Source organism: Ursus maritimus, unplaced genomic scaffold (genome assembly GCF_017311325.1).
Source record: "Ursus maritimus isolate PB19 unplaced genomic scaffold, ASM1731132v1 scaffold_34, whole genome shotgun sequence".
Taxonomy (NCBI): Eukaryota; Metazoa; Chordata; class Mammalia; order Carnivora; family Ursidae; genus Ursus; species Ursus maritimus.
The window spans coordinates 17,792,639-17,806,057 of NW_024426008.1; the positions used below are offsets into that span (position 1 = coordinate 17,792,639).

At 35.6% G+C, this 13,419-nt stretch overlaps 1 protein-coding gene across 5 annotated transcripts in view; it reads left to right on the plus strand.

Moving 5' to 3' along the window:
* The window catches only part of PTAR1 (protein prenyltransferase alpha subunit repeat containing 1), a 45,442-nt gene extending 34,996 nt beyond the window's left edge, over positions 1-10,446 (plus strand). For 3 of the 5 annotated variants that reach the window (XM_040620256.1, XM_040620258.1, XM_040620259.1), the window contains one exon: positions 1,390-10,446. In XM_040620256.1, the coding sequence (XP_040476190.1) occupies positions 1,390-1,732 (343 nt within the window). In that variant the 3' untranslated portion in view covers positions 1,733-10,446. The remainder of the gene's footprint in view (positions 1-1,389) is intronic. The other 2 variants (XM_040620257.1, XM_040620260.1) reach the window with 2 other exon arrangements.
* The last annotated feature ends 2,973 nt before the right edge of the window (positions 10,447-13,419 follow it).

Genomic DNA, 13,419 nt, shown 5'->3' on the forward strand with positions numbered 1-13,419 from the left:
AGAGAGAAGATAGATCTTAACTTTCATCTTGTTTTGGTGTTAACAGATTTTTGTTGCTATTCTATATTTAGGTACATCGGTAGCAAGACTGAGAAAATTTAAGAATTATATTTGTGTTTAAGAGATAGCCAGATTAACAGAGCAGAAGCTTTGTATAAAGATTAACTGAAGTTTGGGGTGAGGCATGGGGAAAAGCGACAGTTGAGATGACCTATTACACAGGCCAGTTTTTTACTATTGAGTCATTGCCCTTAGGCATCTTACCTGTCCTTTAAGTTTTATCCTCTGTAAAATGGGTAAATTATATGCTCCCTGTCTACTCCAGAATATGCTGGGAAAATGAACAGAATTATCATTCAAGGGCTTAGAGTTGCTGATACAAATAATGAAATAGAACAACCTAGAATCTATGTAGTTTACCAGCTGTGTACAGTAAATGTGCACCCCCACTGAGTCAAAATTTTTGGAGATTAGGGGGCGCCTGGGTGGCTCAGTTGTTAAGCGTCTGCCTTCGGCTCAGGGCGTGATCCCGGAGTTCTGGGATCGAGCCCCACATCAGGCTCCTCCGCTGGAAGCCTGCTTCTTCCTCTCCCACTCCCCCTGCTTGTGTTCCCTCTCTCACTGGCTGTCTCTATCTCTGTCATATAAATAAATAAATAATCTTTTTAAAAAAAGAATTTTTGGAGATTAGGCACCTAGATCTTCATTTTTAACAAATAACTCTAGATGAGTCTAAGGGCAGGAGAACTGCTCTCCTTAGAGGAAGTACAAGAGCTGTGTCTTTTAAATGCTTTGCTGAGAGTCCTGCACGTCCCTACTACATGTAGATATTTAATGAGACTGTAGTGGTGGATTTCGGGGAAAGTTCAGCTGGTTTTTAGATAATACCTGTTCTCATTAAAGAAAATACTAGATAGAGGCCATGGACTAAAAGCCTCTGGATGAGCTACTTAATCCCCTTGTTCCTGAATCGCTTCTGTTTTAGGATATCAGTGGTTAATTTTTGGTTCTGTTTTGTTTTTTTTATAGGAGAAATTGGACTAAGACCTTTTTCTCAATTTATATTGTAGTTACAAAGAGTAACAATTCCAAGTGATTGTCATCATCTCAGTCAATGGTATTAAAAAACCTGTGGGGTCATAGGTAGTATTCTTTCTCACAAACAATCCAGTAATCTGGGCTTGTAAGACTGGTCTGAATATGCAGAGACTTTAGCATGATAGTTCCTCCTCCCCCCTCCAGGTGACTCTGGTCACCAAGGGGGGCAGCAAACTGAGTACTACTGAATGTTTTGAAATTATCAACTTATTGTGTTTTTCCCTGAAAAGCTTGACTTTGCGAAAATGATTTTTCTTTTCTTTATTCTCTTCTCCCCCACCTCTTTCACAGGCGGCATGTTTTCTACCTTCAGCATCACTTAAGTGGTAGGTTTCTTCACAGCGTGACCCAGTTGTCACCTGCAGACAGCCCTGGGGGTACTTTGAGTGACTTGCACCTCCTCCCAGCAGGCCCACACATGTCTCAGGCCATGGAGGTGGACGGGCTGAATGACTGTAGCAAGCAAAGCTATTCCCAGGAAACCAAACGCCTGAAGCGGACCCCAGCTCCAGACTTCCGGGGCCTAGAAATGGAGCATAGGTTCATCGATCAAGTATTATCCACCTGCCGGAACGTAGAGCAGGCCAGGTTTGCCAATGCATACAGGAAATGGCTGGTTACGTTGAGTCAATGAAAGAGGTGGATTAGTCCTGCAAGGTTCCCCTTTTAGTGCAATATTGCTTTCCTTTCTTCCTTACATAGTTGCATGAACTGTTTGCTATTATGTGATCTTCATCTTTAGGTCAAAAGTCCATAGTGAATCTTTCATTTTATTTATTTTGTTAAGAACTGGCATTCCTTTGGGGATAAAATAACTGTGTAGTTTCTTCCTGCTAAACAGTGAGTCTTAATTTTTTTTCTTCTTAACTTCTCATCCTTTTATTTCTATACATAAAGCGTCTCATTTCGTTCTCCTAACTGGTTCACAGACATGTTTACCCCCCTCAGTGCAATTGCTGCATAGGCAAGTTTTTTTTTATTATTATTTAAAAATGTAGTTTTTCAGCTTTAGAATAATACAAGCTCAAAATTACTCATAACTGATTATTGTTTTGAGAATCAAATGGCCAGATAGATGGATTTGTGAAAATATAAATCATTTCTCTTTCTCGACTTGTTATTGACCAATGTAACCAAAGTCAGAAGTATTGGAATTTATATAAAAAACATGCTTCCAGTGTGTAATCCATTTTAAAATGATTATTTTAAAATGAATTTTAAGAGTTTATGTAATTACAGGACTGGGAAATTATTTTTATCACTAGTTTTGATCGATTGTTTTTACCTCAAATTTGGTATAGGCCAAAAAAAACACTCAAGTTAGCCCCTATAAACATCATTTGTTGTTTAAACCTGGAATGCCATTTTTAGTTATTACTACTTATTTTCCTTTTAAATTCACCATGAAAAGTGGGGAAAATGTGCATGGAAATGTATCCATAAAAATCTTACTTTTTAAAAATTTAAGTTCCTGAGGATATTCTTAAACTACAGAATTTTTATGAAGTGATTATTAAAAGTTTGCTGGCAAACGCCAGAGGAAAGAATAGCTTTTGAAGGTTAGTTCTTCAACTTTTATTTTAAAAAATAAAACAACTTAAAGACTTTGATATTAAACTTATCAGGGATGAGGTACCAAAGTAGCCACCTCACAGCTATATCTTATCTTTTCAATAATAAGGGCTGGGTTTTTCAGGTCTGTGAGGCGGGGTGGGAAAAGGGCCCGGTAATGTTAATTTCTTAATATATTTTCTCCTTTGTAAATGGTTGTGTTTGTTCTTTCCTCTCCACATACCTTTTGTTTATGTTCCCAATCCATTCCATATTTTTTGACACTTTAACTTTTGTATGTTTTTCCTTAATTGTCTGATTTTGAGGATGTGTACTGAAGATACTCTCCATCCTCTTTCCAGTGAATTTCATACCCCACTAAACACACACACACACACACACACACAATATTAATATGAACTGCCCCTCTAAAAGTTCCCCTAATGATGGAAACTGCCTGTTGTCCTATGTGTGTGCAGAATGTAACAGTGGCCGAAGTGAGTGTGACCACCGTACTTTGCTTATTCTCCTTTTTACTTGCTAGGTCACCTGTAGGGTGAGGGGACAGACATAGGGAAAGGCAGACCTCTCCTATCTTCTGTTATGGAAACCCTGGGCTTGAGTGAGGCACACTGCCTTAAGGTTAGGAGAAGAATAAGTTCTTTTTGTGCATCATGATTTTGTTGAGTAGCAAACTGTCAGGTAAGACTTAAGAACACCAGAAAAATTGTTCAGCCCGGCTCTTGTAGACAGAAGCTGCTTTTCTCTCTTGGGGCAAAATTAACCTTTTATAGTTTTCATAGTATTTAGGTAAGAAAACAGTTGTCATTGTGAACATAATTCCATGGCCCTTTGTGTGCAAAGCATATTTTGAATCAAATACCTCAAGGTCTACGTAGACCTCTATGGATAAAACCATTAGTTTGTGATTCTCAGCACCTGCAGGGGTGGTGGGGAGACTACACAGAGAGGACATGAGAGAGTCAGCCCATTCCACTGAATACATGTTGCCAAATCCTGGCCTCACTCAGTATTACCTTTTTTCCACACATCATTCTAAGTATCCCAAGTAATAGGGCTTCTTATGATTTGATGTGAGAGCATCAGGACAGGAGTATAGACAATACCCTGTGAAACATCAACTCAATTTGATAGTACTCCACACCTTTTTATAGCCTCCATCTTTGACATTATCTGTCTTTATGTGTTTTAAGGCCCTTAATCTACCCCTTTATGAAGCCATGCAGTCCTATAAGATATCTTGGTCTCTTGTCTTCCTAATAAAGTTTTGAGTAGGCAGTAATAATACAAATATCTAAAGGATATTTACTGTTTGTGACTTTCGTGTGCTACTTTATTTCTAAAATTTGCATTTTGCAAGTTCATTCACAGAAAAATCTAGTATTGCCCTATATGGTTGTGTTTTTTCCTAAGTGGTTGACATCTAAACTCATTAGCTGTAGCGTGATAATATCTCTGACTGAACAAGTTCATGCAGTGGAAAGGTGTGTCTATTTTCAGGGACTTGTTAGTCTTTTTTTTTTTTCTATAAATATGTCATTGTCGAAGACATAGTTTAGATTGACACACATTTCATCAAACTTTCATTGGAAGAATAGTAGGCCATTATACCATCCTGTGGATCAAAAATACTACTGACAAGCCAAAAGCAATAAGATCTGTAAATACCTCCACTATGACCTTCCTCCCCCACCCCACCTTTTTTTAAGTATACTATTTTGGTAATATGGTGTTCCCACCTTATACTGTGTGCCTTGCACATTGTGAGGACTCATTAAATATTTGTCAAATTAATGAATAACTCTTTGAAGAAGGGAAAGATTGATCATGAATAATGGACAGAATGAGTTATGATTGAGAAATTAATGGATTAGAGCAGTGGATTGTGAATGAATGATGTATTCTAGCTTCATGATACTTAAGGTGAGCTATTACATATACAATAAGTTAATTTAGATTTTTTTTCTTCATTTAATTACCTTGTTTAAGCTCGTTAAATCCCAGCCAAGAAATGCAGCTCTATAATTATGAATTAACTGTACTTTAAATATATATTAAAAATTCATAGAACAAATCTTGTTTGCATTAAGAACACTATTTTCTGTTCATTTATGATATTGGAGGATAGATCTTGCCAACAGAGCCAGAGACACTTTGGGGCATGTGAAGAAATGCTTTGATTTCAAAGGCTTGTTGATCTGTATTTGTGCCTGGATAGTCATTTTATGCTTCTCCTTTTCTCCTCCCCAGCTTGAATTGTGGATCTTTTAGGTATTTTTTAAACCTATGAGAGTCATTTTTTTTAAATTTAAGGATTAATTATCTAGTAATGCCCCCCCCCCCTTTTTTTTCCTAGGTTTTAGTATTCTATTGCCTCTTTGGAAACCCTGGGCCCAGACTCTCAATCACCTCCCTTATTCCTATGGTACGGTTCTAATTAAATTAAGGACTTCATTATTAATAGGATTAAATCTAATACAGGTGGTCACTAACAGCCGTTTAAATCTTCACATGAGGGCTTATGTGACGAAAGATAGGAAAACAAAAGTTCCTGGATTTTTCTGTGGCAGTTTGTAGGAGAGCATACATGATGGTAGACTGTGTGATTTCCATGTATTCAGGTCGTGTCAATTCATGCTTATTATATAAAGAGAACTTTTAATATTGTTGAGAACAAATTAACAGTAGTGATTTTCTGTAGCACAAGATGATATCTGGCATGGGGTAAATATAATTTAGGAGTACAACTGCCTCTTGCTGTACAACAGTGTAATCTCTATCTTAGTTCCTCTTAATTACAGAAGATACTAAAGATTTAGTTAAAAAAGGAAGTAACATATATTCTCTTCTTTTTGCAGAAAGTTTTTGTAAGCTTAGTTATTTTGTTATGAGAAAATGATATTTTAGAACTTTAAAATATTTAAAATATTCTAGGAAATTTGAACAGCATTATTAACACCTTGTGTCTTCTGAGTAAATGTCTCAGACAGAACCGTGCAGACCCTGGTACTTGGCGTGCTGCCGCCTCCCCGCGCCTACACGTACTCTCAGTGTGCTCCTGTTGAATGGAGGTGTACCTGGAGGCACAGGAAGGCATAGACAAATTCAGTGGTATGAAGGCAGTGGGCAGGAAAAAAAATCAACCCTGAGAATTCTACTTGTCACACAATGTCTTTTAAAAAATAGCGAAACATACTGTGTTAATTTGAGTGCCTTTCTTCTTTCTAGCGGGAACAAGATTATATTTAATGTTTAGGCAGAAAACAAAGGATGAAAGTTTTACCAAACAGTTGATTGTAACTCATTGTATTAATTCCAGTTGCTAGGTGTGGTCCCATGGAATTTGTACACTTTTATGAGATAGTGATACGAGCAGGTAGGATGCCTTGGTTTGTATTTCTTAGTTAGCATTTTTAAGCTCCCTACCAAGAAGAATTTGTTCTTTCCCTGTGGCAACTAACTTTTTGGGGGTCGGAGGCATTGTATTTAGAGGAGAGCATGTGTATAATTAAAGATCAGCCTGAAGCCTGGGAAGTCAAAGGAAACAGTGGCACTTTGCCCTACTGGAAAGGCCGTATGATTGTTCTAAATGAGTCCTTTGACTCACTTTAAGGACTTCAATGACTTTAAGAATTCCCTCCCAAATTCTGTGTTGGAGGAAAAGAAGTAAATACTGAGAAGAAATTTAAAATGTGGCATGATATATTTGGGTGTGGAGAAGGGAGGGATAGAAAATCCCTATTTCAAGATAGCAAATAACTTGTAATTTCATAAAAATATATAGCTAAAGATTCCAAAGTGCTTTTCAGAGGACTGTTGAATAATATATTCCTAAATGGCAGCAATATGTATAGTTCACAGTGGAGACAGAAAACCATTGTGTTGGGGTTATAGATCTGGGGTGTGTGGTGGGGGTGGCAGGGGGTGCCTCTGGCTCTCAACTTGGACATCTGTATTCTCGTTAGGCCATGTTAACACTGTAAAACCAAACTCTTTGCTTAAAAAAAAAAAAAAAGGCAGTAGCTTAGTCTGCAGATGAAACTTTGTGCTTCCAAGAATATTAGCTCTTTATAGGTTGTGCTTTTTGGACAATAATACGGTCCACAAAGCTAACCCTGGCATTTCTTTTATTAATCTATTATTCCTCAGGGTGTAGAAGATTTAGTAAATTTAGGACAAAATTTTATATTCAGTGGCAAAAAAAGAAAAGGCAAAAATATGCTAAATATATTACTAGCTCTTAAAATTTTAGTATAGATAGTATTTTTTATAAACCACTACCAGTGCAGTAGCTCATAGCCGCTCTGTGACTGCCTCATTGTTCCTCTCGCTGCTTCAGTCCTGGTGGCCCTGTTATGAATGTTCTCTTACACATGTCTTCTGTGGAAACCATTTCTGTAATATATTGTTTTCCATGTTTGGCAAAAGTGGGGCTGTTTTAGTTGACATCATTCTGTTTTTGGACATCCTATTCAGAAAATGATTACTGTTGGTTTTCAAACTGACAACTGTTTTGCTTCTTAAAACTTCATTTTCCCTGAAAGAGACCCTGTACGTGTTCAGTGCACTGCATACTGCCTTGCACCTTGCAGGGATCCAATGGGTCAGAATTGTTAAAGGCTAGAAAGTTAAAACTAGCTTACCTCAGTCTCATCACCATTGCCCACATTCTCAGCTTCAGGAGAAACACAGTGTTGTGCTTAAGATACACAATTCGGTTCAAACATACAAGGCAAGATATACAACTGCACAAAACATCGTAAGTGAAATTTAGATACTTTTAAGGCATATGTGTGCATATTCACATACATGTATGTATGTACATTTAAATGAGATTTGGAATTTGACTTTATATAGTGATTTTACAGAGAATTTTATGTAAAGGGTTTTTATTTTCATATTTGCTTAAAGTGCTCCTATTTAAAGGCTTTTTCTTTATTAAACCAGCCCCCTCAAGCAAAGTTGGAAACCTAACACAAGTGCCATTTTCCTGAATTAACCAGATATTTGTGCAAACTATTATTTTGTCTTTGGATGTTTATGAACCATGACATTCTGGCTTTTCTTCCATATCTTTAGGGAATCAGCCTTAATTTTATGTATGGCCATCACTTTCCTCAAAGTACTATGCAGCATACTTCAGATGTTAATTTAGCTTTGTAAAGTGATTAGTAATAAGTCTGAGGTTTTTTCATGTCCTAGGGATGAACAATTTCACACGTTCAGATATTGACTCATACAGCATTCTATTAGAAATGCTCATATATTATCCTCCCTCACCAGTGTCATCTTGCATTTGAAGCAGGTATTTTTTTTCCTATCAGAGTGTAGACTGAGTGCAGTCATAGTAGGTGCTCAATAAATAGTCGATAATTGATCTACCATCAAACTAACAGTTATCTTTTCAAGGAGGAGTATATTTTTAGAGTAATATATGTTTGAAACTGAAAAACTATATCATTTGATGAATTACTAGGCTTATTTAGGTTGGAGGTAGTAACATGCAGTAAAAATACTGTTTGTGCAGAACATGGTCTGAAGGTAGGAGATGGGAAAAGTTTAAGCAGTTTTTTGTGAACGACGCATTAATAGATGTGAGTAAATGTCTTAATAGGCTTCTGAACTTGAGAGAGAACTGCTGTAGACTTCTACAATCAGTGTCTGCGTTGGTATACTTAGTATCACCTGTCTCAGGTACTGTTCATTTCTCCTCAAATCTCAGTTGCTTTCCAGTGTCTTAAAAGTGGTTGTGGTGAAATGTGAAGTTATATTCAATAACCTGTACTTACTTGTTTTCTCAGAGCATCTTTAATATGAGGGAAAAATTTTTATGAGTGATATTTGTTTCAGAATCTATTAATTTGTGGCTTTCAGAGCATTTTTGACAGAGCTTGCCCAATGTGAAAAGATTTAAACCATTTAAAAACAAACATTCCAACCTGAGCTGGGAGGAACAGAGTGTGTAGCACCAGTGTGACTGGGCATTGCCTCCTGGCGAGGTTCTGGATGCCTGACTGTGATGCTGGCTTCTGACTGTGGTGACCACTGTCAGTAGTCTAGTTTGATGTGTGTTGTGCCTAGGAGAAGGATGCAATGGGCTCTAGGTTAACTTGTATTTGAGATGGACAGAATAAAAAATGATGTGGTATAAATATGCCAAATATTTATACACACTGCTACAAAAACTAAAAAATGGAGGAGCGGAAGAACATGATAAAAGGTCAGTGATATTTTTTATAGTCTCTGAAAAACATTTTTTTATATGCAAGTCTCTTGGACACTAAGCAGTTGTTTACTTTATTTAACACTGCGGGACTTTAATTTACAGGATGGTTCTCAGATACCATCTATACTCTTGCTATTAGAATTGACCATATGTGTGAACTTTACATTGCTTGAAGGTTTTCCAGAAATGGAGTATTTAAGTTGCAGTTGATGTTGTTTTAAGATTTTCCTGTGGGTTGTGGGTAAATGGACAAGTTACATATATGATCTGTGGTGCAAGGTCAGATCCTGGGCATTAAAGATAGGTCAGCTAACTTATTTTGCTGAAGATACTAATTGTTTTCCCTCTGATTGCATTGCTGTTTTTCTTAAGGTATTTTTCTCAATGTAACAGTCTGCATTGAAAGTTCTTTTAGCTCTCACAGTGTACTAATTCACATTTTTAAAGGATTAAATATTTTGTGAATTCTTTTTACACTTCAAATGTATACCTTGCAGAGGGATAAAAATAAATCTTGCAGTAAAGTATGTGCAAAGGGTGCTTATGGTGTTCTGGGAGTTAGTTCTCCAGAGTGCTTGAAGTCTGATGCTAAATTCAAAGGCTAGTATGATGACTATAGATTATTTGTATTAGCACTGTCCAGTAGAAATAAATGGAAGCCGCGTATGTAATTTTTAATTTTCTAGCAGGCATATTAAAAAAGAAACCGGTAACATTAACTTAAATATTTTAATTAACCCAATACATTAAAAATATCATTTCAGTGTGTATTCAATATACAAAATTATGGAGATATTTTGCCTTTTTTTCCCCATGGTAAGTTTTTAAAATTCATTGTGTATTTTGCACTCACGGTGCATGTTCTGACTAGCTACATTTCACGTGCTCAAATAGCCACGTGGCTAAGGACCGCTATATTGGACAGTGCAGGTTCATAGGGTACAAAGTAGGACTTTATTTTACATTGGGAGATGGTGAGTTAGGCATGAAATCATGGTACTTTAAAAATTATTTAGTATACTTAGAAAAGTATCTAATAGAATTATCCACATTGTCTTCATTTTAAATTTGCTGTAGAACTGGCTCAATCTGTTCCAATTTGCCAAGCATTATTTAAGAAGGAAGAAATTCCAAGCCATGTAAAATACCATGATATGCTCATTATAACAACACATTATTAACACATTTTTTGATGTGTTCACTAAATTCTGTCCTGTTTCTTCAAAATAATAGCTTAAATTGCATGTTAATTGTATATCTGTACTTGTTTTTATATTATTCTTACAATAATGTGTATTAACAAACAGCCCTAGGATTCTAATCTTCCTATGCATCTGTCTTCCAGTACTTACTGGTACACTTATTAAGTTGTTACAAGTGACAGAAAAGTAGAATGAACCATTGGTTCTTTCCATTAGGTTGTTTTTATCGTGTGATCATGTACCAAGCCAGCTATAAATTATTGTATTTCTGTAGACGATGGAAAATAGCGTTTATGTCTTATCTTTGCTAAATGTTTGCAATTTCTAAGTAAACTTTTCATCTCCTAAGATGAGTGTAAAGAGTGATTTTATTTTTGCTTGTTTTGGTGTTTTAACCTCAGCTCCAGTCTGCCAAATGGTCCTGTTTAATTGCTGTGGGGTGGAGCCCTTCTTCCAGTGAATTGATTACTTACAGTTGTAGAAAGAATTAAAAATGTCATTTGTGTCCAGGGCATTAAAAAAATGGCAAAAACAAATTAAAGAAATTGTCACACTTGTCTTTAGAGTGCATTAATAATGACTAATTGACTTACGAAAGTCATTATAACTAGATTTGCTTTTTCTCCTACATTTTAAATGAAGGCATAGAACAGGAAATTGATAATTTCAGTGTTAAATCCCATGTTTTCTTAGCCTTGAGTCTCACTTCATACGTTTTAAGCTGGATACAGCACTCACAGTTATTTAAATGGTTTTAATACATAAGCATACTCTGAAAAGTATTTAATGAAGTTGGACACTTTTTTAACTCGACTTCAAATACTAAAAAGGATGTTTTGTGGGAAAGTCCTCTATTACTTTGTCCCATGACTCTTCAGGATTGTATTTTAAATAATGTACCATTATCTATGCCTATTTTTGGTAGGAAACAGGATACAGAATTTATTTGCATCATGCCAAAGTCCCATAAACAGTGTTTAAAACTACTACAGTATTGTTTTTGCATTGATATGCTAGGGAAAGGAATCCGCTTACTGAAGACAGTGTTGATTTGAGTTATCAGATCATAAAAAGAAGTTTGGACAACAATTAATATTAGCAAAGTGCTTCCCTTGGGAAATTGCTTTGCTTAATAGGGTGCTTCTTGAAATGAAAGATTAACCGTAATAACGCAGGCAGGATGATACACTAGCTAATTAAAATTTTTAAATACGATAAACCTTTCATCATTTGTATATATTTAGCAGTACCACTTTCCTCATGTTGCAAGCTCAAAAATCTGCTTTTGTTGCTTCTTTTTTCTTTTTTTTTGAGAAGGAGCAATGATTTAGTTTTTGTTGTTACTGTTTTAAAAAGTGCCAAGGTTCCTATCTTTCCCACTCAACTCCAGAATGGCTAGATGGGGCATCAACTTTATTTAAAATAATAAGTTACAGTATGTCCTTTTCTTATGAGAAGTGCAGTATCATTATATGTGTCCTGTGTTACAGTTGAAGTTGAAAATAGAAGCAATAATTACTGTAGTATCTTCTTTTTCACAGAAAGATTCTTAGAGTAATCCTGGCTGCCAGGAAGAATTCCCTTATCACTTCTTATAATTATATGAACAACAGACAGGTAATACTTACGAATTTATACTTTTAGTATCAGAATCCTCTGAAGGTACACAAATTTCTTGTATTAGATTCTTTATATACTTCTCATAGTAATTACGGCATGATTAATGAAAGGTCTGCTTTCTGTGTAGAGAAGCTACCTGTGGGCTGAAATGGTCCTCCATCATGTTATTTTTGTATTCTCCTATTTCTTAAATCACTAGTGATCTCTCTAGAGAAAATACTGGAAGGCTGGTGAGTAATTGGGATCGGCAGAGCATCAGTGACCCCATCTGTTTTGTTTTCCAGAAAATTTTGAAGACAGTTACCATCTAAGGTCCCCTGGAGCAAAACTAATCACCAGTTCTCTCTTGTCTGTAACTAAGTGGGGACACATCTAATTTGTAACACTGAGCTCATAAGTCTTAATGTTAGTTATTTCATGTGAAGAAATTTTTAAGTTAAATCATTTTGTGTGGCATTTATTATAGTAAAAGTCAGAATGACTTGAATACACAATAGGAGAGCCAGTAAACTGGTATTTTCCTACAATGGTATTACATGCACTTGCAAAAACAAAATATAAAATTACATGGAAAAGATCTCACAAATTAATTTTTGAAAGGAAGTTAAAGAGAAAAAACAGGATGTTACAGAGAAGTATGCAAAGTAAGATTCTGATTTTATTTTAAAAATTAAAATTAATTCCCATTGCCAGTAATGGCAGGAACAACATCCCACTGAACACCATTTAAAATGTTAGAAGAAATGTTAGAAAAAATATTAGCAGGATAAAGAAATCCACATCATACTGAAACTGCAGAACACCAATAGAAAGATACAATCTCACAAGTAATTGAAGATAGAGACATTAAATCAATAGCCAACTTCTTGTTACAGTCAGAAGATATGGGAATGATAATTTAATGTGCTGGAATTATGTAACCACCATAATAGAATTCTACATACAGAAAGAGTTCTTTGAGGAACAAAGGTAAAATAAGCACATATATAATAAAATCATACCCATATATGATTCCCATTCAGGTAAAGTTTTAAAAATAGATAGTCAAGCCTACAAAGTAAGCAAGAAAATTATTATTGTAAAGGTCACGATAGTGGTTGCATCTGGTTGGGAAAGAATGGAACCATGATCAAGGATGGGATCAAGATAGGGAATTTCAGGAATTCTGGCAGGATTCTGTGTCTTGAACTGGGCCATGTGGACATGTCTTCATATTTTATGTACTTTTATCAATGCTATATTTACAATAAAAGAAGAATATCTTCTAAGTTAGAGTACAAAGTTGTTTTTAATAAAATACCATATTTATGGACTAGCCAGTACATAAAATATTCCTATGAAATTGACCTATACATTCAACATAATCTATCAAAATTCCAGTGAGTTGTTTCAGTAAAATTGATAAACTACCTTAAAATTTATATGGAAATGAATAAGATTTAAAATAACCAAAACAATCTTGAAAAGATGGCTTACTATAAAGGCATAGTATTCAAGACTCTGGTTTTAGCGTAAGAATAGACAAATCTTTGGAACAAAATAGAGCCCAGAAACAGACCAACACCCAGAGAGTCAACTGACTTTAGACTAAGGCACCAAAATCATCTTAATGGGGAAATCTAATAAATTGTGCTGGAACACTATTTTTTATAAGTGCCAAAACCTGGAAGCTGTCAAATGTCCTTCAGTAAGTGAATGGCT